Here is a 26,684-nt window from a genome sequence, read left to right as displayed (position 1 = left end):
TATAGAGGCAGTGCCATACAGTGTAGCTTTATACAGTTGTAGCTTTATAGAGGTACACAGTGCCTATACAGTTGTAGCTTTATAGAGGTACACAATGCCTATACAGTTGTAGCTTTATAGAGGTACACAATGCCTATACAGTTGTAGCTTTATAGAGGTACACAGTGCCTATACAGTTGTAGCTTTATAGAGGTACACAGTGCCTATACAGTTGTAGCTTTATAGAGGTACACAATGCCTATACAGTTGTAGCTTTATAGAGGTACACAATGCCTATACAGTTGTAGCTTTATAGAGGTACACAATGCCTATACAGTTGTAGCTTTATAGAGGTACACAGTGCCTATACAGTTGTAGCTTTATAGAGGTACACAGTGCCTATACAGTTGTAGCTTTATAGCTATTATAGCTTTATAGAGGTACACAGTGCCTATACAGTTGTAGCTTTATAGAGGTACACAGTGCCTATACAGTTGTAGCTTTATAGAGGTACACAGTGCCTATACAGTTGTAGCTTTATAGAGGTACACAGTGCCTATACAGTTGTAGCTTTATAGAGGTACACAGTGCCTATAGAGTTGTAGCTTTATAGAGGTACACAGTGCCTATACAGTTGTAGCTTTATAGAGGTACACAGTGCCTATAGAGTTGTAGCTTTATAGAGGTACACAGTGCCTATACAGTTGTAGCTTTATAGAGGTACACAGTGCCTATACAGTTGTAGCTTTATAGAGGTACACAGTGCCTATACAGTTGTAGCTTTATAGAGGTACACAGTGCCTATACAGTTGTAGCTTTATAGAGGTACACAGTGCCTATACAGTTGTAGCTTTATAGAGGTACACAGTGCCTATACAGTTGTAGCTTTAAAGAGGGACACAGTGCCTATAGAGTTGTAGCTTTATAGAGGTACACAGTGCCTATACAGTTGTAGCTTTATAGAGGTACACAGTGCCTATACAGTTGTAGCTTTATAGAGGTACACAGTGCCTATACAGTTGTAGCTTTATAGAGGTACACAGTGCCTATAGAGTTGTAGCTTTAAAGAGGGGTACACAGTGCCTATACAGTTGTAGCTTTATAGAGGTACACAGTGCCTATACAGCTGTAACTTTATAGAGGTACACAGTGCCTATACAGTTGTAGCTTTATAGAGGTACACAGTGCCTATACAGTTGTAGCTTTATAGAGGTACACAGTGCCTATACAGTTGTAGCTTTATAGAGGTACACAGTGCCTATACAGTTGTAGCTTTATAGAGGTACACAGTGCCTATACAGTTGTAGCTTTATAGAGGTACACAGTGCCTAAACAGTTGTAGCTTTATAGAGGTACACAGTGCCTATACAGTTGTAGCTTTATAGAGGTACACAGTGCCTATAGAGTTGTAGCTTTATAGAGGTACACAGTGCCTATACAGTTGTAGGTTTATGGAACATGTCAACTGTGTCATACTGTATAGAGAATGTGATCAGAGAGAAAGAGAGAGAGAGATCACGTTGTGTTAAATGATGCATACTAGTATTAAATATGTCAGTGAATGAAGAACAATGACAGTGAATGTCAGTGAATGTATTACAGTTAGTGCTTAATATAAAGACATTTCAAATATCAGCAATTCTGACCAGTTTGCGGTGATTCATATAGTTGGCACACCTTTTCCTGTTTCAACACAAGGTCAGTCTCAAAGTTTCACGAATCAGGTACTGCAAGCGCAATTCCAAATTAAGCAAGGTTTACCAGCGCAATTCCAAATTAAGCAAGGTTTACCAGCAACTTAAGTGTTTAATTCGTTGCATTGATTACCGTTGTATCGCGTCTTTTGCAATGCAAAACTCCAGAGATAGTCCAAACTTGTATTTTCATCCCCAGAGTAACCTCATTACCTTATTTCCTCCACGGGAATGGGTCTGACGTAGGAGGTAGAATAGGTTGTCCAGTCCCACGACAGATCGATATTCCAGGTGCATTAGCTAATTGGTATGCTCAGTCGGGTATATAATACCCCTTAATCAATTATTATTTAGCTTTCATATCTGAGTGGATATTTGTAAAGCTGTGTTGTGTCGTATTTATGATGTGTTCACCCCTCCCATGAAATGAACTGAGCTTTCCTCCGATGAACAAAGTACATTGTCAGTACATTCACGGAAATAAAGAGTACGGTGTTAAAGTAAAGCTGTCCTTCACTCGGTTTTCAAACAATCACTTTTGAGATTTTCTTCTTTTACGAGAAAAGGAGTTCAATGATAAGAGCTATTTTTTCACTGAAAATATTCTCCCTATTAATAAAGGTCATAAAACGACATTTTCCACGATAATCAGCACGCGTCATCGCCCAGACGAATGACGTCAACGCAAAAATATGGACCAATCAAAAGCTCCCAAACGTCACTCTCGCGTAGGAATACCTAAAATTGCTCAAGTGCTGAGGCTTGTTGTTGAAGCTTGTGACGCTGATCGTGTATTTTGACGTGGCCACTACGTATCCTGCAAATTTATCCACTCCGATTGCGGCAAAGTTGGTGACGAAAAGTACGTAACCGGTAAGTACTCACAACAATCAAACGTGTTGTCGTGCGGGAATCACGAAAATTTGGCACAGTTTGCTTCGACCGTGACACAGAGAACAACATTCCAGAGGTTGTCAGCCACATTTTGTAGATCTGTTGAAGCCATGTCTGCATTTTAGTCAGCGACTCAAGACTTTTTCCGGGGTTTTCCCTTGTGTTGTCCCGTTTCTCTCCTTTGATGACGAAGTCACCACGGGGTTACCCCTTTGATCAGATGTTACCTTTAGTCTTCCCAAGTTTATTCCGCCAGCCATGAGGAACTCCTTAAACACTAACCCGTTGGTAAATTGAAACATTTTCTCTCGGTAGCCATGCTGACAGACTTGAAATGAAAATCGAGGTCAGTCGTGGGTGATTGGATGTTGATTTGTTGTTGACCCCAGCAGCTTGTACACTTGTTGTTCTGTGTTAATTGCTTGATTTGTCATCACTTGTGTTTAATTATGCCGAAGAATCAGGACTAGCTATGAAAATTATTTTTTTCTGTTGTGATCTTCCGCGTATTAACACTCTTGGCCACTGAACATTATATGATGAAAGGCAGCCACATTAAAAAAATGTGCTGTTTGCGAATTCTTTCATTTAAATGCCAAATCCTTTATATAAATTCAGTTTTGATAAACCGTAGTTGAACTTTGATTTTGTAATGAATTTGTTTCTGTGCAGGTTTAAGGAAACTGCTTCAGTGATTACTTCCTTTTCTGCATAAAGCAGTGATTCAGGTTGGTTGTCAGGAGTACTTTCGTATACAATCCACTGGTCCATTCTGACCCAAAGTATTTATGCAAGTTGATGCTGGATGGTTGACATTAATGATTAACATACAGATTTATATGCAAGGGTTCACACATCAACAACATGATCTGCTATTTGTCTGTTGTGAAACTGGATAAAGTGGAGTAATTGCTGCTAATATTGCTAGTTACAATTTGAATGAAGATTGCATAACATTCTGTTGGTCTTTAGTGCTAATGTTCAGATTAAATGTTGGTACAGGTAATGACGAGATCAATGATCATTTCAATATATGGAATCTTTAAATAAAATCCTTTAGAACTGTTGGAATTCATCACATCTTCGCATGATCACTTCACATTTCACAGAGAAAATCCATTAGGCTCAAACTTGCAATTTTCTGGTTGTTAGTCCATGTGCATATTTGTATATTTGTCACAGTATATTGTGATACTATAGGGTGTTATGACTTGTGAATAAAACTTTGTTGTGGTGAATTCCATAGTTTTATTATTTGAGGGAGAGAATTATCAGAATATCTCATATAATCACTGTAACTTGTCATAAATGTTAATTGGAAGACTTTGAGCATGAGTTGTGACAAAACATCATTGTGATCATTATTTTATTAACAAACTATCTATGAGGATTTAAGGAAATGACTACAACCTATGCTTGTTGTGAGATGTGTCTACATGGATTGGATGGTCAGTGATTTGATGGATTGCATGTCACTTGATAATGTTGTGTTGATTGATGCATGTGATGTCACTAGATAGGATGATCCAAGTTTGATTACTTACAGACTGCCTTCATATAGCTGGAATATTAATTGTTGTTGTGTTAAACACCAAAGAAACACTTATTGTGCCAACTTACTAATATGTAACCCATTGGGAACTGTCAGTTTTAAAGTTGTGAAAGACTTTGAAGTACAGGTGTTAGCATTTTCGAAAATGTTAAAATGACTGACAAACAGCCGTCTTTCTTACACTTTGAATGTCTTGAATATTTTATGGAATTTGAAGGCTGAGCATGGCAAGGAAGATCTGACTGTACAAACACAGTCTTCTCCCTCACCCAACAGTTACAATTAATTCAGTAGTCAGCTTATATGAGTCCATCATATTAAACTAAACTTGAAAATACAAGTATATGCCAGTCGACTAAAAAAAATTTTTCTTTATACTGTTTTTCTCTACATCAAATAATATCATCTAAAGTCTATAGAGTTGATCATGTTTAAACTCCAGAAACATGCTTTTTGAAACTGTTGACACAGCTTCACATTTCCTGCTGTGTCATTCTTAATCTCAAACATGGGAATTTTCAAACAAATGTCCCAAAGGACCCTTGTAATATCTTGTCTTTGGAAAGGTTTTTTGTTACTGCTTCCACTCAAGGGAAAACATTTGCAATTTCAATCTTGATTATAACAATCATCAAGGTCCTGTTTCATGAAGTTATGTTAGTACAAGACTTTCCATGCTCTCAAGGCTGCATTTGAACTAAATACCTAACTAGACAGCATATTTCTACGCACATCAAGATGGAAAGAGGGAGCCTCGAAAATGATCCAGGATTGGGACAGCCTTCAACTGCTGCAACAAAAATGTTGCCATGCCATTATGTCACATACATGATGATTCATCAAATGTCAGGTCACAGCTTAAATGCATCTCATGTTCAGATTATTCTTAGGAATGAATGGGCTGTGGGGGTAGCCTAGTTGTTAAAGCGTCCGCTTGTGACGTCGAAGACCCGGGTTCGAATCCCTACATGGGTACAATGTGTGGAGCCAATTTCTTGTGTCCCCTGTCATGATGTTGCTGGAATATTGCTAAAAGTGGCGTAAAACCATACTCACTTACTCTTAGGAATCACTTGGGTACAACAATGGTTTCAGCAAGCACAACACCATGACTTCTGACTCCTGATTGACAACATTCCAGATTCATCATATGCCATGGTGCACCTATGTCACTTGTAGTGCTATGGTTGCTTTGTACAACAGCACCCAAACCATTAATTGCCATTAGTATGTTGATTGGTTTGGGCAACTGCATGAGAATATCAGGGCTAAACATGGTGGGTCACTAATTAAAGGTGTGTTGTTCTCTCACAACAATGTGTCTGTTCACATGTCTATAGTCACCAGTGGTGCAATTACTGTGACTATGAACACATTAAATGTCTTCCATATTTACCAGATTTGGCACTATCAGATTTAGACATCTGACAGTCTTAAAGAAAGAACTGCAGATATTTCTACATGGAAGTTACTGTAATGCTTGTTAAAGTAGTAGTTCTTTGTAGGACATTGGTTTCAGCACATGGAGCTATACAACCAGTGTAAACAAAGGATAACGATGGAAAAAGTGTTTCACTTATTAAGATATTTTCTCGGTGAAGGTTAACCATTCACATCTATTTATCTGGATGGGTACACTAATTAAACACATACAGCATCTTGATTTGGCTGTGTAAGATGTCATGAATCAAGGCATGGTAATTCATATCATGTGGCAGAGGTAATTTGTTAGTCGTTTTGAACTATTCATAGGAAAGCAGGGCTCCAGATAAGGGCTGTATCGGCGTATGTACGGATAAAAAATATGCACGATATGGTAGGAAATAATTTAGAAAGCGTAGCAGATACGCACCACAGCAATGGTGTACGGTCTTAGAATCATTTACAGACATATTTATATGAAAAAGTATTGTTTTATTGTTTATTGACCTGTTTACACAAGAGCAGCAATGTTGTGGTGCATATATGAAACGAAACACAAGATTACTGATACTCCATTAAATTCCATTCAGCACTCTAAATGTAGATGTTTTCCAGTACTCCTATATTGTGAAAATGAAGAGTACATACTCCTGATGTTTAAAAATTATCTGGAGCCCTGGGAGAGTGCTTTGACATCATTGTGATCCTGGTATAACAGCATGATTTGCAGAAGTGTGTGGACCTCAAAATGGGTTTCGTAAAAACATAATTTGCGCTGAACTCCATGAATGTAGTCTGGTCGTGCTTCAAGTCAGAACATTTCAGGTCAGCCCTCACATATGGTTCCTTTTCAAGACATGCAAGATGTGTTCTGGAGTGACATCCCAACTTATGGGTACAATGAAACACTACCACCAAGCACCAGTAACTTTTTCCTTCTTAGCCTCAAGCGTTTAACCCTGTGCCAACATGGGTTGTAATATGCCCCCGTCACCTTTGTTTGTAGTAATATTTTTTAATTATGTTCTGCAGTAATTCCACTTTTGATAAGAGAAATAACATTAAATGTAAGCATCCAAATGTCATAAAAAATTGCTTGCACTAAGTCAATCTTAGTTTACCTGATATTCAACTTGCATGTTTAGAAAGTGATTCATACTGCACAATCTCCTGAAAGAAGATCTACAATAGTATAATATTTTCTGGTATAAGTTAACACAACTGGAACTGTTGCAAGAGTTGTTGTGATATGAAGTAATGATTAAATTACAAGTTTAGCTAGAAACTGTTTAGGATTCATTTTACCATGGTTACATGACATTTTTATGTTGTGCAAGAATTTTGATGTACACATTCTGAATCAACCCACCATCTTTTTTGACAGGGCTATTTTCTTGGTATCTGTTTCAGATATGTCTGAAGGCAATGCTCAAGGAGATCTAGAAAATGGTTCACAAGGTATATCAGTAGTTCATGTGACTATTCCCAACCAGCCTGTCCAAGTCCAGTCTGTGATACAGTCAAACCAACACTCCGTCATTCAGTCTGCTGGCAGTACTGGCAATGTCCAGACTATTCAAGTTGTCAGAGTAAGTGCACTCTTCTTCTTTATAATTTCCATTAAAGATATGATCCAATAATTTTATTAATCATACATTTCTTTTGAATTTTCACCTTTTAAATTTTTTCTCCAGAAATGCAGACCCCAGAATTTAATTTTGGACCGATTTGCTGTATGCCAACATATATTCTTTTCCAGGTAGCCAATGATAAGGAGTGCGTACAGTTTCTCCACGTCTACATTTAGAAGATAAAGCTACTCTGTTTTCTATTTTGCGGTCCTTTATCGTTGATTTAAGACCGCTAAATGTAATTTAAAAACCAAACGAGTTAGCGTGGGATTAGGGTCAAGAAATCCTTCTTCAAACCATTCGCTTTTTACTTAAAAAAACACCCAAAGATGCTGCCGAGATAGAAATTGCCGATGTCCGACATGTTTGTTTACAAACAATAGGGTCAATGAGTTCGTTGTATTCGTAATGCGCAGTGAGTCGGTCACTTTAATTAGCTGTCTTAAACTGCCATTTAAGTACGGTTTTGATGAGCTCTCAGCCAATCAGAATCAAGTATCACACAATGTCGTGCTAGAATTGTGCTTATTCGCATCTACGATGACTATTATTAGTCCCAGCATTAATGTCAGCATTCCCTCACAACATCTGTGCAAAGATATAAACATATTTGTTATCCCCTGCTGCACGTTAAGCGCGCAGCGGGGGATATAGTATTAGGCTCTGTCCGTACATACGAATTGGAATATCTTAAGAACTGTTGACTAGATTCTTTTCCTATTTGGTACCTAGGTTCATCACAGTATAAGAAAGGTCCAAGTCAGCTTTGGTGACCTTGACCTTAATTTCAAGGTCACAAGGGGACTTTAACGTTTTACTCTTGTCAGCAAAATATCTCAAAACCGTTCTCAAGATTTTCTTCATATTCAACGCCAAGCTTTATCTAGGGAAGGCGCATGTCACAGTCGATTTTGGTGACCTTCACATAATTTTCAAGGTCATGGCGACACTTTGAAGATTTCAGCATATTAACTTGCATGTTATGCTTGTCAGTGAGATACCTCAAGAACCATTCACTGGATTTTCTTCATATTTGATGCCAAGCTTCATCCAGGGAAGGCGCAGGGCCCAGTCAATTTTGGTGACCTTCACATAATTTTCAAGATCACAGCCACACTTTGTAGATTTCAGCAAGTTAACCTGAATTCTCTGGATTTTCTTCATAGACTTTCAAGACTTCCCTTGAATGTTTTTCAATAAGCAATTTCTTTAGTACCATTTTTGCATATTTCATGCACTATGACATTCATGTCAAGGTCAAAGTCAGTCTTGAAAATATTTGTGTGTTTGAACAACTAAAGAGCAAGATACATGTAAGATCCTCTGTCTGACATATACGTTCCTCCATGGTTTGGCTCCCTGCTACTTGTCTGAACTCCTATATCCGTATGTCCCCGCACGCAACTTGCACTCAAACACACATAATCGACTGGTCATTCCGACCTACAAAGTGAAATCCTTTGGACACCAATCATTTTCTTACTCTGCACCTGTACTTTGGAACTCTCTCCCATGTGCCTTAAAAAGCTCTGACACAATTGACATTGTCATAAGTCCAGACTTAAACCCACCTTTTCTCAGTATATTATATATAACTTCATCTGTAAATACTCCAGTGTAAATATTCTGTAGCGCTTTGAGCATGCCTTATGGTGTGGAAGGGGCGCATTATAAATATGCATTTATTATTATGTATCAAGAGAGGTTGACTGGTCATGTTTTTGTTGACATTTAACTTCATCTTAAACTTTCATTACTTTTTAAGTTTGATTTGATAAGGGGATTATGTCACCTTATTGACAATGCTTGTTTATGATGTCAAGTAAAGAGGAACCATTTGTGTCTGTCTGAATTTTGTCAACTTGATTCACTGCACACTGAAATATAATTTCCCCAAACCATATCCTCACACACAGAACTATTACAATTCCTCTTTGACTTACAATGAAGTTTAACTATACAATTTTCATAAAAACTCTGTGAGATTAGTGATCGAGAAACATTGGAGCAAATGTCAGTTGAATTCATTAATAGTAAAAATATTATTGTGTAAGCATTTATTATTGGTCAGGTAATCGGAAGCAAAAAGTTATTTCATGGTGATCCTTAGGCAATAGCGACCTTCAAAATCCAGACATTGTGTTGCAGTGTACCTTCATACTTCATATTGGTAGGGTTTTACACAGGCTTTGAAAAATGGGAGTCATGGTGACTCACAGTATTTATTTTGGGGAGTTATTTTCATGATTTGGGAGTCATGAAAATGTTAATGTAATAGTTGTTTGTGTGAAGGAAACAGCAAGATTTTTGCAAAGATTTTGTTGTTTAGTGTTGTATTGCCATTTATACGATTAGCTGATAAATAGTATATTTTTCACTGTTCAATTCAGTCATAACAAAGTCCAGCATACTGTATACAAGCAGGTTCAACCAGAGAGTTCACCATCAATATTCCTGAAATAACCTGCAAGCTTGTTTTGTATGGTAATGTCACAAGTCTCATCCAACATAAGGCCAATGTATGGACTTTTCTTTATGGCTTCAATTTGCTGTTCTTCCATAACATGGAAGATTTGCTTATCAAATCGATTTTATTGAACTGAATTCTGAGGGTCAGTCATTAAACTTGCATCAAGCTTGACTTGTATGAGAGTCTATTAGAAATATTTTGCGTCATATACACAGGAATCGCGTGTCATGTAAAACCCTGTATTGGTAATAATGTTAAGATATGGCTGAAATATTGCCGATGTTATGATAACTTTTAACTCGGTCACTGTTTATTATCTATACCTGCAGGTCGCTGCTGTTGATGATGAACTATCTTCAGATGACTCAGATGCCAAAAAGAGGAGAGAGATCCTAGCAAGAAGGCCATCATATAGGTATCAGACTGTTTAAAATTTGTTAGTTTGTTAGCATCCATTCATCCATGTTTGTTATCCCCATCAACGCGTTTTGCGGGGGGTATTAAAATGGACTCCGTCCGTCTGCGTGCACATTTGTCTTTTCCAGAGCAGAACTCTAAAACTGTTCAATATTTCTTCACCCAACTTTGCACATACATGGATCTGGTGGTGTACTGGTGCCTTTTGGTAGTTTTGGAATTCTGAATTAAATATTTTTGGCGTTTCCATGGCAACAAGTTCGACTTTGACTGAAATTAGTGGTAGTGCTCTTTTCTGGAGCAGAACTCTAAAACCGTTCAATATTTCTTCACCAAACTTGGCACATAGATAGATCTGGTGGTGTACTGGTGCCTTTTGGTAGTTTTGGAATTCTGAATAAGATATTTTTGACGTTTCCATGGCAACAAGTTTGACTTAGCCTGAAATTGTAGTAGTGCTCTTTTCCGGAGCAGAACTCTAAAACCGTTCAATGTTTCTTCACCAAACTTGGCACATAGATTGGTCTGGTGGTGTACTGGTGCCTTTTGCTAGTTTGGGAATGCTGAATAAAATATTTTTGGCATTTCCATGGCAACAAGTTTGACTGAAATTGGTGATAGTGCTGCTGATAAAGCAGAACTTTAAAAACCTTTCAATACTCTCCTTCCACTTTTCTATATACACACCTAAATATTTGACATAATCATAACTCGTAGACATAATCATGAAGAGTATTTTGCCATTGCGGGGGATATTGATGACTTTGAAGATGTCAGGTTGTCTTTCCTCATTGATCACTTTGACACAATGCGGTTTCTAGGTGGTACGAAACACATCTCATGTACTCATGACGATAGCCTAATTGTAACAAGATTAGTAACCACCAAATAGCAATGTTCACACAGAAATAGAGATATCTCGTGTACATGTATTTACACAATCCGTATTGGTTAGTAAAGTGATTCCAGGTTCATCTTGGAATTAGCAAGATCTTACAAATGGAAACATTGATATATGATGACTTTATACAATGGGATTAATTTTTGTTGGTACAATTAATAATGATCGTGTTTAATTTTTTGATATGGTAACCAGGTATGAATCTCTTTGTTACAAACCCAGGCTTCCGAGGCCCCTGTGATTTCTTTGGGTCTGGTAAAGTTAGCTTGTATTAGTCCATATAGTACAAAGACAAGTATTTGCTGAAAATAACCCCAAAACATAAGTTTTGAAAAAAATATAAAAAAGTCAAAAGTATACTGCTTTTCAATATTGATACATATTGTAGTATTCTTTCTAAAAACCAGTATATTTGATAAACAAGTATTTTTTAAACTTATCGTATCTCACATATTCTGCTGTCTCTCTTATGTCAACCATGAAGTGGATACGCGCTGTGAAACGAAGATGAACAAAGTTTCTGGCCTCCGTGAGTCCCTCGCCTGAAGCACTCCCCACCGCTCCTGTTCTCGGACAGTTTAGTAGCTTGCTACAAGTATGCATCACGACTTCCGGTTGACCATGTGACTTCCCTGTCTTGTCATTTCTCTTTCTTGTCTCATTGGAGTGTAGATGTGTTGTTTTTGCTGTCCCTCTTGACTGTGGTTAACTTTAGATACCATGGGCAAGGACAAAGCTTCCAGAAAACATCTAGGTTTGTGTGCCTGGACTAAGATTTGTCAGTTTTGTTCCCACCTTAGTGACTATGACTTTGCAGCCTATCGTAGGGTTGGTTCATGGATAGAACATTGTCCATCCGCCCCCAAGAAATCCCTGCACAATAGGCCATTTAAGAAGGCGCATAGACCGTCACAGTCGTCTGATCAAGATGATTTTCTGGACACTCGGCCGGATTCTTATTTGTCAGAGAATTTATGGCACGTTTTTCATCCTTCAGACAGTGTTCATGAATATCATCTGACTCTCACATCCGGTGGATTATACAACCCGCCGGCCCCAGTGTCTGACTGTATATTTCACAATGACTTTGACTGAAGTTGTTATGTGACATGTGACACTTGTTTGCTGTTTACAAATCTTATGTTTGTTAAGAATTTCAATGCCAATTATAAGAAATGTTAATCTGAAATGTGTGTTTAATTTTATTCTGTGGGTCCTGTGAATTTTCAGTGGGTCAGACAGACATCTGAACCTTACAGGACCCAATGTCCTGTTACTTTGAAACACCATTCGTGAACACTGTTCAGACCCTACCTTAAGTCCCCCTGAGACCAGATCACCTCTACTACACAGATAGCAGCCGTTCGTAGTTCTGCAGATCGAACAGTATCACCATTTCTCTTCTTCACCTCCTACTGACATCACGAGTGGATCACCAATTACACCTTTTATCATCGTTGGGCGTTTCTCAAGTGGCGATCCTACCGGAATTGGGGATCCCACCTTCCACGACTTTTCCAGGATTGAGGCGATCACCCAGCTCACCCTTCAAGATTGACTTGTTTCAGCTCCTTCACGTCTGAAGTTGGTAAAGAAACCCAGTTTCAGGTTTCCATTAAGCTTGGCAAGCTACAGAAATTGGGGACTCCTTATGGCAGAGAAGAGCGGCTCACTACACACCTGTGAACCCCGATCTGCGCGAGCCTTTTCGGGCAGGTCATTTCAGCAGTGACCCAGGAGAGCTTCCCGCCCTTCTCAGGGCAGCCGAGGTGGACACAAGCCAGACATAGCTCGCAGAGCTGAGCCTAGCAAGCAGTGACTTTCTGACACCTTCCGTCCCCAGCTGTCCTGATAGTTGACTCACCAGTAGGCGGAAGACTGGGCACCTATGCAAGGAACTGGATCATCATGTTGACAACACTCAGCACGGGTTACAAGCTCTCAGTCATCGGTACACAACCACTGATATCTGATCCAGTACACCGCACCTACCTGTCAACAAAGATAGAAGTTTGTGCAAAATAAATCAAGAAGTTGTCATCCATAAGATTTGTCTTGTATAAAGATAGAAGTTCTTCACTCCACCACAGGTACATTACTTCAGAAGTCAGCAATAGTCTCTCGGCCCCTCACCAGACACTCCCGGCTTCTGCTCCCCGATCTTCTTTCTCCCCAAGAAAGATTATAACAAACTCCGGTTGATCTTCAACATGAAATGGTTCAACGCCACTTATCTTCAATCACCCCCTCACTTCAGAATGATATTGTGGTTGTTCTCCGGTCGATCATCAGACCAAGGGATTTAGCTTAGACCTCCAGGATACATGTCTACACATTCTGATATACCCTGATCATCACAAGTATCTTCGATTTTTGTTCCAAGGCATCCATTGCCAATAGAAAGTGCTCCTCTTTTGGCATTTCCGCAGCCCCGTGGCTGTTAACTCGTATTACGAAGCCTTACATTGACGACTGCAAACAACTACAAGCCCAGAGCAAGCAGGCTCTCCTTCAGCCCCAGCAGTTCACTGAATAGGTTGGATCGTCAATCTAAAGAAGTCCAAACTGATCCCAACTCAGCGTACACAGTTTATTCACCGCTACTGGCATCAAGATCTCCACAGCGGTCCTACAAGTTGGCCAATCAGACCAAGAAATACCGGCCTCCAGCTTGGGCTTTATCGGTCATGCTTCGAAATGTCATCTCAGATGAATTTGAACCATTAGGTGAGAAAAGTTTTGAGCGCATCACCTTTAAAACCTTCTTCCTCATAGCCAAGCTATGGCAGCACACATCTGAGAGCTCCATGCGTTGGGACATCCACCGAGTGAGCTTTGAGAAGAAGAAACATGGCAGAGTGTTTTGTAGGACTTGGATTGGATTTCGTAGCTAAGAACCAACTGCCAGGACAACCAGACAGGCTATTCTCCTTACCCCCATTGTACACTATCCTCGGGCGTGACGACATTGAAGACCTCACAATCTGCCCTGTCATGGCATTGAGACGCTACAGTGCGGCTTCACACAACATCGTCGACTGTGAAAGCACCTCTTCATCCTGCTGTCACCATCCTCATCAGCAGAAGTATCACGGACTACTTTGGCTTTTGGATGAGATCACCATCCTACAGGCCTACATGTTTGTCAATCTCCCTTCTTCGGTAGCATCGAATCAACATGAGACAAGAGCCACCTGTTCTTCACAGCAGCTGCTCCCCACCATCTATAATGGAGGGCTGCTCTTGGAGGTCAGAGACAGTGTTTGCATCCTACTACCTACGTCAGTAACGTGGAGGGACTTCACCAGTTTTGTCCTCTAGTGCTGACTTATCAATGGCCCATCAACGCAGGGTCGCTGCCCAGAGTGTTTCGAGTACAGTCATTCCCTTGACTTCGTCATAGACTGCAAGTCAGTCTTGTACACAACACAGAGGTTCTCGACACTCATGCTTACTGACCTCAGGGAACGTCAGTGACGTGTGTATACCAAATTCCTATGGGTTTTCGAAGTGTTCCGCTATGAAGTTCATGGAGACATTTAAAATTATGCCCACACAGAGGAGCGAGGGCTACTCAATGTTACCCAGAACTGAAGTTTAGCTCATCGAGCATTTTCCGAATTTGGAGACTGCAGGGAACGATTTCGAAGCAGAGACTGGCTGGGTCAGAGTTCCATGAACTTTCACCAATCAGGGCTTTCCGATAATTCGTCGTTTTCTAATAAATTGGGGTGAGGTGAGGTTTACATGCTGATCTCTGTCCCTTTGTCTTGAGCAAAGGTTACGGCTGAAAACCACATTAACTCGGGAATGCCCACTCCCTGGGAGTTTTTGTGTCGTGTATGCCAAGGGGTTTGGAGGAAGCAACCCAGCACAAGTATATGTGTTCAGCGACCTATCAGGAGGTAGCACTCGTACAGGCCTCCTTGTGTGTCATCACATCTCCATGGTTGTCAACTACTAGACTCAGGGTAATGTGCAATCCACCATCAAACTGTGGGATAAGTACAATACGTGAGATAGGATAAGTTTTTAAAATTTGTATATTTCTAATACTAATCCTATCTCACACAATCGACGCCCATCAACCATCCCCACTTTGCAGATATATACTATTACGTTGCAACAAGATGAAAATGTCAAGACCGGGAAGTCACATGGTCCAGCAAAGGTTGTGCTACATGCTTTTAGCAAGCCTCTAATTCGTCCGAGAATTGGAGTGGGAGTGTTCGGGCTCGGGCCAGAAACTTTGGGAGGCCAGAAACTTTGTGCAACTTTGCTTAACAGCATGTTTCCACTTCATGTTCGACATAAAAGAGAAAGAATACAATATGTGAGATATGATAAGTATTATAAATATACAATTTATAGTTAAAATATTCAATATGAAGTTTTGTGGTCCATGGTTAACATCTACAGAGGCTTTAAATCTCTGAAGTATCCTGAAGTTATTACTTGACAAAACTTTGCATACTCTAAATTCTGTAAAAAAATGATAATGGAAATCCCAAGCTGTCAAAGTTATTTTGAGATAGCTATAAAACCGAGCAGTGATATGTGGTTTTTAGGCCTCCGTATGTAGAAAACAGGATCTGCATTTACAATCAGTGTTACTCACTGTCAAACACTTTAGCCCCCAATGTATTACAATAGGTATAGCAATACAGGTACCTGAATCTTAATGTAATCTTAATGAGGACGCTTGCGTCCGAGTGCTTTAACGTTATAATAGTTCAGGGCGAAAGTGTGCTTTATTACACTATACATGGTGGTAGAGCGAACTGTATTCTTCTAAGATGCCAAATTTAATACTTTCTAAGGATAATTACAATTTAATTTAAGGCAGAAAACAAACGACGGTGTCGGTGACCTAAATTAATAACAGGGCTAACTGGCTCGCTTTTCTATTGATGTGTCTGCCCCCCCTACATTAAGACGAACGTTATCAAAAAAACCCAAATGATAACAGTTTGATGACGGTTTACGTTCGGATTAAATATCTTTTCTGAATTATTTTAATTACATCTGTCATTAACGTAAACCATATGGGGCAATATGAACGTCGCATTTCTACTACCAACGTAAGTTTAGATCAGTACATCCAGATGAAGCTGAGTCGTCAAGCGACATTCCACGATTGCATTGTGGGAATGTAAACATTGCGATTGTTACCGTGTCGCTGAAAACCTGTGAGTCGAATTGACACATTTTAACCATCGTAAAACATAAACGTAATGTTTCCACCAGTGATGTTAGCTGCAAGAAGCAACTGCAAACCAAGAAATGGGATGCAACAGAGTATTTTACTGTAGGAGGCCGCACGAGGCGATGACAACTGACATCAGGGCTCCAGATAACTTTTGGGGGTGCGAGTGTGCTTACAGTTACACATCATATTGCAAGTGGAGGTGTACTGATAAAATAATGAAGGAGTACTGACATGTTTTTGTGTGAGCGAGTTGGTGATGTGGTTTGTCTGGACGATTCATCGATCACTATTTCCAACCATGTATTTGTATTTGAAGACGCGTGAGAAATAACTGAGCGACCGTGTGATGCGCGAAATGTCAGGTCCGACTGGATATAAATAGGAACAGTGTAGTTTTTAGCCAATCGAAAAATAGTGACGCATATCGTTGCATGGCAACGCAAGGAATTCCTACTGTCGGGGTTTCCTCATGTGTCAAATCGTGTTTCGCAAAAGTAACTTGACAAGTATTTATCCGAAATAGATTTCCATTTGTACGATACACACGGAAATTACATGTTAGACGTACAAAGGTATTTATGTGCATACACTATACGCTTGAAATCTTATATTATGTCGTACTTAATTGATTTTGAGGTGTACATTACGCCTGTGCGCCCCATATCTGTAGCCCTGTGACATCGCTTACATTGTGACGTAATGTAAAATGGTTCGATTACGAGGGGGCACACTAGAATGGCGCAGTGACGGGATAACGTCATTCAATTGTTACGTCATTCAAAAACTATACCTTTATTGTCTGATAATGTAATTTTTTTTGATTGTTCTAACCGCTAGGCATCTTAGAATTGCCAGTACACAGGCCCACTGAGTTAGTGAGTGAGTTTAGTTTTACGCTGCACTCAACAATATTCCAGCTATATGGCGGCGGTCTATATATAATTGAGTCTGGACCAGAAATTCCAGTGATCAACACACAGGCCCACTGAAAAGATTTTGACATTGACTGCAGACTACATGGTCCAGAGTATTTTAGGTTTATGATCTATTGGATCCTAATGATAATCTGTCACATATTTCATCTTTGTGTACGCCAGAGATGAAGTACAGGATTTGGTGGCCCATTAATTCAAATACTCAAAGACGGTACTAGTTTTAATAATTATTAATTTATAGTATTATGGTGCGGTGGGGTAGCCTAGTGGTTAAAGTGTTCGCTCGTCACGCTAAAGACCCAAGTTCGATTTCCCACATGAGTACAGTGTGTGAAGCCCATTTCTGGTGTCCCCTGTCGTGATATTGCAGGAATATTGCTAAAAGCGGCATAAACCTAAACTCACTCACTCACTCTTTCTGTAACTTTGAATAGCTATTAAATAATTGTATGACAGATTCTTCAATTTTGGAACAAGTATAAAGCATCACTTTGTACCAAGGAACTGGAAGCTCACATTGTGTTTTTTTACGTTCACGTTTTGTATGTCCCTAGGTTAGCAGCAGTATTTTGATGCATTTTATCTTTTCAAACAGTGTTTTATTTAAATGAGCTTTCATCTGTAAAGTAGTCACTATAGAAGTTAATATTCAGGTACATTTTAAAAATAAAGGTTGGCTTTCTTGCAGAAAGATCTTGAATGACTTATCATCACCTGTGTCTAAGATGGATGATGAATCTAATGACAGTCAAAGCCAGGATGGTCAGGAAAGTAATGAGGCAGCCCAGAATCTCACCAGTTCAGCCAATGCTGTCCAGTACCAGCAAGCAACAGGTATAGCATGCATCAGTGTCAAGAAGTACTGAAAAGTCATTGATAAATTGCCAGTTTAAACAAGATGTACACCTCACCTACAAAAATTGTTAACATAATTCATGTTAATTTATAGTGGGTGACCATGTCATTTATTTTACTGCGGGTAATTGGCCAAGGTTTGAAAACGATTCAGAAACAGCTCATGGTCAACAGAGATCACACCAGCCATAATTTCGGGGCAGTTGTGCCTGAGTATTTCTGACCACAAGGAATACCATTCAGTTTTATTAAGGCTATGTGCTCTGTGCATATCTCAACCACTGAACCTCAGAAACCACTAGATAGTAAGACCTTGGCAGTATTGATGAAAATTCAATTGCCGACTTTTACAAGGCTATCATTTTTTTAAATTCAATAAAATTTAGTCATGTGTAGGTAACGCTGGGGGCTAACATATGAATATTTTCTCTTCTTCTTTTTTTGCCATATTATGCGATATATTATTTTAACCTGATTGAACAGAAATTTTCTGATTTTCTTCTTTGAAATTGCAGAACAGATATCTGAAACTGTAGTTCGTAATGCAAGTTCCTGTTAATGATGACATTCTGTTGAATTAGTGATTTTGGTGTTGGTTTCTTTCTTTGGTAACTTTAATTTTGTAATATTTTAAACAAAGCCGCAACACAGATCTGAAATGTTATTTGAAGTAAACACTTTACATATATAAAAAAGTTTTGTAACGGCATTGGTATTGTCTGTGAGCTTTTGTGAGCAGTTAAGAGTATACTAAAACGTCATCTCCGTCATATTATAAAAGTGGACATCCGTAGATTTTCACCCTTTATGTAAATAAATCCTCTATAATTGTCAATATTGTTCTGAAAGCTTTTTCTTATGTATAGGTTTAATAAGTCCAGCTGACCATTCCTCAGCTGAAGATTTGATTAAAGACTATGCAGACATATATCTTAGTAAAACAGTATCACAACACTGTAACATTTGTGGTAAAATTCCATCAGGTCCAGTCAGTATTCTGTTTTTTAAACTAGAGATAACATTGCAGATTTCATCGTCACTTATATCATGGTTAAGAGTATTATTTATATCATTGTCTTAATAGGCAGGTCAGGCTAATTTTGTACATGCATTTTATTACTCAGAAGTGTACACACACTTTTAGTTCATGCATAAGTGAGTAAAAAGCACTTTTCCTTTTTAATTTATGTCAAAAACGTTTTGAGATATGAATGTTTTATTAGTGTATATAGCCGCCATTTTGTTTTCCAAGATGACCGCCATTCAGTTTGGCCACAATGAAGGGATTAAAAAGGGCCAGGGAAAAAAATTGAATAGGTGTTTTTCTATTTAATATGTATTATTCATCTGAAAAAAATGTGTTCAAACAAACCATTCATAATCAATTCCTTGTTTGTATTAAAACTCTTAACTTTATACTGTCAAAACATGGAAAAACAGGAATTTGTACGGCCAAGAATAGACAAAATTGACCCAACTTTGAATGGTCTTATACGTGTGCAAATAACTGACAGTCAGTTCAAGATTGCTAATGTGATTAAAAACAACTATTTTATCCCAATAAATGAAGTTAAAAACAATTAATCCTTCATTATCTATTTAAAATGATCATCCAAATTTTGCTATTTTGTCATGTTTCATCTCATAATAGATGTGGCACCATGTAATGGTCCAATGACACCCACAAAAATTAACATATCCTGATGAAATTTGGAAGGCAGGTAGATCTTTCCATTTGCTACATTTGTAGCTACTGCAACACAATATTTACTGCAAGTAATAAGGCTTTATCTCTCATAATAAGAAACAACAAACCAGAAATGTGGTTTTGATATATATTATTCAGTTTCATCGGCACACATCACCATCTGAAGACTAGTGTTCATTAATGATTCACTGAAGATGACAATGTTCATTGTTAATGCTCTAAACAAAGTACAATGACCATACAGTCATCACCAACACCTAGTTTTTATTCACTATTTGAATCCAAATATTCATGTGTAAAATAGTGTGAAAATAGTGAATAATTACCTTAGTAAACAATCTAAAGTCAATCCATGCTCATATTTCATTCATGATACAAGTCTAGATCATAACACAAGTGCATTTATCATGCTTATGTTTTAAAATAAAAAGAAATGATATGTATCATTATATGATAAATAATTAATGTTGCCAAACAGAGATAAACTCTCATCCATAAATAGGATGCGAGAAATTTAAATTTGACAGTAAGAACCAGTTATTTGATGTAAGAGAAGAGCATACCATGTTTCCAGTTCAGATAATAAGATCAGGTTATATCAAAACTGAAAACACAGTAGACTCATCCCTTGTTACCGGTATGAAAGCGGGGAGGGCTCCAACAAAAGACAATGGTTCAGGATAAGGTCAGGATTGGGATACTGAAAGAAGAAATACATCATTTGAAAAATTAATTACTATAGTCTTCATACAATGAATCTAGTTTTTGGTGGTTATTTTCCCCCTCTCATGAAGTATAATTTTCCATTTAGTGAAATGACATCAAGTCCAGAACAAAATACATATTTGTTTTCAACAATGTTCATAATCTACAGATATATGTGATGATAACTTGATAGTAAAAGACATGGGTAAAAGTTCCCCTAAAATCTGAAAATTATTTGGTAAATATTGTTGTTTTGTAATGGTATATCTCACATATTTTTAGGGTTTAGTGGTTAAAGCCAGTGGGATAGTTCTAAGAACTGCTCAAGGTTTGGTTGCCAAAAAACACCAATCCATGTAAAAAAATTCAAATAAATAAATACATACACCAACCCTCATTTTTTCATTGGTGTAAAAATACAAAGTAGGAAAGTTCAATCTGTTATTTATGATATTTCGTTACAATTACGTAATTTCTACTGTGAAATTTAATACCATGTTACCATGCTCATGTCAAGTCAGAGCAAAGACATTTCACCAATAATTATTTCATTGTGATAATGGTACGAGGGTTAACGAAGCAAACCAGAAGTGAAATTGAGAAATAGTTTTCGGTAGTTTCCATGTGTGTATGATAGAAATTTGGTCGGCAGTTTATTGGAAGTTAGCTGTATCTTGTTGACATAATCTCATTTCAAGGTGGGTGTGTCTAATGGGAGCAGACAATGAAAGCACACAAAAATGTCGTCCTCAATTAAGTTGTGACGAGGTGTAGCAAAAAACAACATGGATTAGTCCATAATGATACAAGGACCTTCGTTGTCATGAAAACATCAGTGTACATAAAAAAATAGTTTTAAATGGTGTTTTGGCACAGATAAAATGCTTGTTCCATGTATATTTGTCTAGAAGAGGCACAGCCCTTACCTGTCAGGTCAGGGCGTGTCAGCAAGTGCTCCACTTTCTCCCTCGTCACCCCCACTTCTGACCAAGACCATTCGATCAGCGACTGTCATGACAGCACTGCTGTGATGGAAATTGGGGTTAATTACGACCCAGTGTAAACAGAGAGACAACATGTCAGTGTTAATAGTGTTTGGAAGGAATTATCAGGATTGAGATTGAACATACGATGTCTTGAATGTTTTGGTTGTTGATACATTCACTGTTAGTGACAGCGGTAAAAATTGGAAGAGTACACTTTTATACATGGGGAGAGGTAATTATAAAATCAGTATTTTCTTCAATGGTTTACCTTTTTTCTAAAAAAACCTTTAATTCACATCAAAGAAATAACGTACATTATACCTTATGTAAGTCTTGTGTAGTTATGTAGGGGTTAACCTGTCACATTGTCCTTGGGGACACTTTCATTTTTGGCGCTGTTTGCGAGTCAGCTCTCATGTCTGCTGTGAGAGAGGGGAAACGATGGCACTTCGTTTGCAAAATAGTATGTGTGCCTTTCGGTGGCGGTGGCGATTCGTTTTCCCGCCATTTTAATTTTTTATCAGAACATTTTGGTAAACTTACCTTTGAATGATTTTGTTGTTCAAATTTCCCACCTCTAACTTTAGAACGAAGTCAAAATCATGAAATAGACTCTTCCATCTGTCATGTGATGTAAATATCGTAGTCATGTGAATACAGGCACACCTCCTATTTTTACCGTGAACACTGAGGGTACGAATATTAGATGGTGCCATTTTGGCAAATGGGAGCATGCCCTTGTTAACCTAATAAGTTGCATATCTGAAGAAACATTCAATTCATTATGAAATAAGAAGGAAAACAAAACAACAATAGACATAATGTTTTATTAAGACATTCTTCACAAGCATATATGTTATTTTTATTTCTGTTTATGAAACTGAAATGTGATGAATTTTGATTAGTTTCACTTTCAAAACAAGATGGCCACCGTGCCTGACCTCCCTAGTCTTAATAACTATTGTACAGACCTAGAAAACCAGATCCCTGAACAATTCATTTCATGGGAGAGGAGGCAAGATAAGGCATGGCTTCAAGGGAGAGTGTAAGCCGTCAGTGACAGTCACTTGACAGTCACCTTAATTATCAACCAGAGGCCAGTAGTGGTGGTCCAATTAATTGAAATAATCGAAGATTGGTCGCAATGACTAAACGACCAAGCAATCGATCACGTTTGGTCATAATCGAACACAAATAATTTTGGAACACTTGTTTGCATTAACAATATTTATCACAAGGTTGGTTTTGAATGTTACGTTTCATAAGCACTACAAGCTCGTTCCAAGTCGTGATTAAATTTATCTTGAAGACTCCAGGAAATTTATGTTCCTAACATACTAGTCTTCCTTTAAAGACGTTAAATTTGCAAACAAAAAAAACGCGAAAGAAATGCATGTTTTTTTCATTATTTTTTGTGCATTAACAAACATAACCAGGACAATTTGATAAATGGCGATAACCATTTATTTTCGATGATTGATCGGTTGTAATGAACCAATCATCAATTATGAGATTTTAACCAATTCCCAACACTAGAGGCCAGTGTTTGAGAAGAGAAATCCCTTAAAAGTAGACCCAGCCAAATTGGATCAATGCAGCTGGGAACTTCCAACAACATTCATCCTTATCCTAAATTTCACAATAAGCGGAAAGAGAAAAAGTGGATGCTGTCTGACTGCATGTTTATGTCCAACATTTTCAGAGAGTGATACTGTCTACCACTCATCTCCACATTTCCGCTTACTAGGATGTTTATTCGGTGGGAGTATCACCAGCACAGTTGACAGCTCACCAAAGTGAGTGTTTGAATTGTTAGGCCCTAAACCATCAATACCAGGCTCCAACTCAAAGTCTTCCTTTGTACCCAAGTTGGATTCAGAGAGACAGTGCATCATCTTCAGCATGTATGCCTTCAATTCACAGTGTTGGGAGTCGCCTCAATTCAGGATTGTCTCCATCGCCTTTCAATGAATGTCTCAAACTGTCACTATTTGGAGGACAGTTACTATCTCTGCTATATTTTTCAAAGTCTACACTACTGGTGGATGGTTCTGCTATGTGGCTTTTCCATGTCCCCATAGCTATTTACACAAAGCTGTCACAAAGAGAGGTTGTCTTTGAAGCTTAATTAATTAATTTTTCAAAAACCCACATTCCTAACATAACTATCCATCTAGCTGGCCTTGACCAAGTTCATTACTTAATCAGTTGGGATGGCTGATGAATATTGGGGATGAAGACCTCCCCAGGTCTTCACTTCACTGCACTATTATACAGCACAAACCAAGGCTGTTTGTCCCTGGACAAGATTCAGGTTCTTGGTAGGTGATCTTGGCCTTCTCACATCAGCTCAGACTCTCACTCAGCAGTATACAGGAGCATCAGTCTACGCAATTGGGATAGGAAATTCAACCAGGAGACAGGTGAGACCCGTGAAGATCCTGGTTAGAATTGATCTTAAGTAACCCATGCTTGTCGTCAGGCTCACTGACTTGGTTAACCCATGCTCGTGCTTTATCACTGGATTGTCTGGTCTAGACCTGATTATTTACAGACCACTGCCATATAGCTGGAATATTGCTGATTCTGGCATAGAACTAAACTCACTCACTAACTTTAACAGGTGAAATTTCGGTTTCTTTTACAACATGATGGAATTCAACAAGAATGCTCAACAACATCTACTCATCCTCTGTCATCAAGCATCCAGGAAGTACTTTCGTTTCCATGTATCAAGACCAGCGTTACCAATGGAAGGCACTCCCATTTGGAATATATATAGCCACGTGGTTGTTTACATTGGTTCTCATGTCGGCACAAGCACTTACGGAGAGAGATCCTATTCAGAGATTCATGAGAACATTTCTAGATCTTCAGGATCTGAAGATTTTTCTTCCATCATGTCTGAAAACGTACATCCTTTGACTGTTAAGTCAAGCCTGTGGATTAGCTTTTTCAAAAGAGCCTTCATCCATACATAGACACTTCACTTCAAGCTTGGGATCCCACTTCAGCTTGGGAGAAGTGTCTTGTCCACACAAAGTCTAACTTTAGCATTTTGCTATAGTTATGTGGTAACTGTTCTATCACATCCTTACTTTGTACATACATTTTGGGGGGGTCACTCACATTGTACATGCTTCTCCATAAAAATCACCATCATCACACTATTGGATAAAAGTTTGTTTCTAATGACGCTTTGTTTTTGCCACTGTCTGCTATAAGGATCGCGAATGGTCAAAATCATACAAGTGACCTAAGACAGTCGATCATATTACAGCAATGGATACTGCCCTCCTGAACAAAAACTTTTAGATTTAGGCGCGTAAGTTTGGGATGAAATCGTGGTCTTCTGAATGTCCTAAGCAAGAAATCACTTCCTATACATAAAATATGGACCATTGTGGGCGTATTGTGCTTGATTGTATCCTAAGACAAATTTCCCATACATAAATTGTCACACTACAAATCGTGTCCAAGTGTGAAGATTGAGGCGACGAAAACCATGACGTCACTTCAGACACTTGACTAGTATTACATGATGGCACGAACAGATGGAAACTTTGTACATCAAATGTTTGTTTAACAACAATTATGGGTACTTTTGTTGATTTTATTCATTAGTTTATTCAATTAAACTAATGATTTCCCTTGAAATATTGTTATTTTGCTCTTTCCAATTTACATGTTTTTCAATAACATTGCGAGAAATGGTTTCTAATTTTAATTCTGTTGATAGTATGTCATCAATTCGAAATGTAATAAGTGTTTTCAGACATTGTGAAAATGACAGATTTAATAAATAAATCATATGTCAGGTAGGTTCCTAAAATTATACATTATTTTGACGCGACTATTTGTGGTGTTGAATGTGTTAATTTTCAAAAGAAATTGTTTTCACGATTACGGCACATCAGTGGGAAGAAAAATGAGCCCAGAATTTTTAAAAGGCGCATGATTTTCCCAATCGCTGTTAACTATACGTCATCAACATGTATACACAAACATTAGAATTCAACACACGACGTCACCAATTTACAAGCACAGATGTTTACACTTTAATCGGGAGGAAACAAGTTCACACACTGTTGCTATGATGATTTACTATGTTTTGAAGCTATCAAGTTACTTGCACTGGGTGCAACCTGCTGGTAAATGTTACTTACACCAGCGAAAAATATTAACTTACAAAGGTGGAACCTGTTAATGGCTTAATTGCACCCCGCAGTCAGTCATGGGAGGCTGTTTATTTAAGTCTGATACAGTCTTTGCCAACCAATATCTCAGACATACCACTACAGAAGATATTGCTGGGATCCACCAGTTTGGCTCTTTGGTTGCAGCACGGAAATGGACAGTTCCTTCATTCTATAATTTCTCACTCAGAATCACATCTTGTAGAAGTCAGCTTCCTGACCAATGACCAACACCTGAGTGTCCATGCCCGTTTTGCTTCATAATGAGTGTGTGATCCAGTTCAGTTCAGTTTACGACTTATGCTTAGCATATGTATCATCCATAAAAATGTTCTCTGCAGACCTTATAAATCCATGAAATCGCATTTCCGATAAAGAAATTGGTACCCAAGATCTAAGAACAATAGAAGTCTCATGGGTGGTTATATAACTGTTCATGAATTCCAAATGAGGTAGCTTCCCACCACCTGCTGACATTTTCAAGCAATTTGTATATGATGGGTCAGGATATGAGTCAGGATAAGGAATAATAGTATGTGTATTAATTTTCATTCTTTTATCATTAATTTTTTAATGTATATATCTGTTCATTGTCAACTTCAGGAGGAATTACTTGCGAGTACGATTATAGATTTTGGACATGTCTACCTCAAAAAGCTGTTCATTTTGTTGGTATGCAGTGGACGACTATCTGTTGTTGTTTTCAGATTAAGGTTTCAGTGTTCATGAATAGCATCAGACTCTCGGACAATTCCGGCAGATTTGCCGGCGGTCCGATGGAAGTCTACAACCAGTCTACAGCCCCAGTGTCTGACTGTATATTTCACAATGACTTTGACTGAAGTTGTTATATGTGACATGTGACACTCGTTTGCTGTTTATAAATTTTACGCTTGTTAAGAATTTCATCGCCACTTTATGAGACATGTTAAATATGAAATGTGTTTGATTTTTGTTCTATGGGTCCTGTGAATTTTCAGTGTGTCAGACAGACCCAATGTCCTGTTACTTTGAAACACCATTTGTGATCACTGAGATTTTGATGTGTTTAGATAGTAATTTAATATATTTTACTTCACAAGGCAAGAAATAGACTGGCTGGAAAAATAACTATTACTTTCATGCAGGAG

General features: G+C 38.3%; 1 protein-coding gene across 5 annotated transcripts in view; it reads left to right on the top strand.

Annotated features, from left to right (window-relative positions):
• The first annotated feature begins 2,421 nt into the window (after window positions 1-2,421).
• Window positions 2,422-26,684, top strand: part of LOC124265788 (cAMP-responsive element modulator-like) — a 46,979-nt gene continuing 22,716 nt past the window's right edge. For 3 of the 5 annotated variants that reach the window (XM_046700636.1, XM_046700644.1, XM_046700615.1), the window contains exons 1-4: window positions 2,422-2,546; window positions 6,952-7,130; window positions 9,972-10,057; window positions 17,793-17,938. In XM_046700636.1, the coding sequence (XP_046556592.1) occupies window positions 6,954-7,130; window positions 9,972-10,057; window positions 17,793-17,938 (409 nt within the window). In that variant the 5' untranslated portion in view covers window positions 2,422-2,546; window positions 6,952-6,953. Of the gene's footprint in view, window positions 2,547-2,579; window positions 2,856-2,890; window positions 2,914-6,951; window positions 7,131-9,971; window positions 10,058-17,792; window positions 17,939-26,684 lie in introns of those variants that run through there. The other 2 variants (XM_046700622.1, XM_046700630.1) reach the window with 2 other exon arrangements.

The sequence above is a fragment of the Haliotis rubra genome, unplaced genomic scaffold (genome assembly GCF_003918875.1).
Source record: "Haliotis rubra isolate DU_JTF1 unplaced genomic scaffold, ASM391887v1 Scf1217, whole genome shotgun sequence".
NCBI lineage: Eukaryota > Metazoa > Mollusca > Gastropoda > Lepetellida > Haliotidae > Haliotis > Haliotis rubra.
Note: the sequence above shows the minus strand (reverse complement) of the source record. Positions and strands in the feature narration are given on the sequence as shown.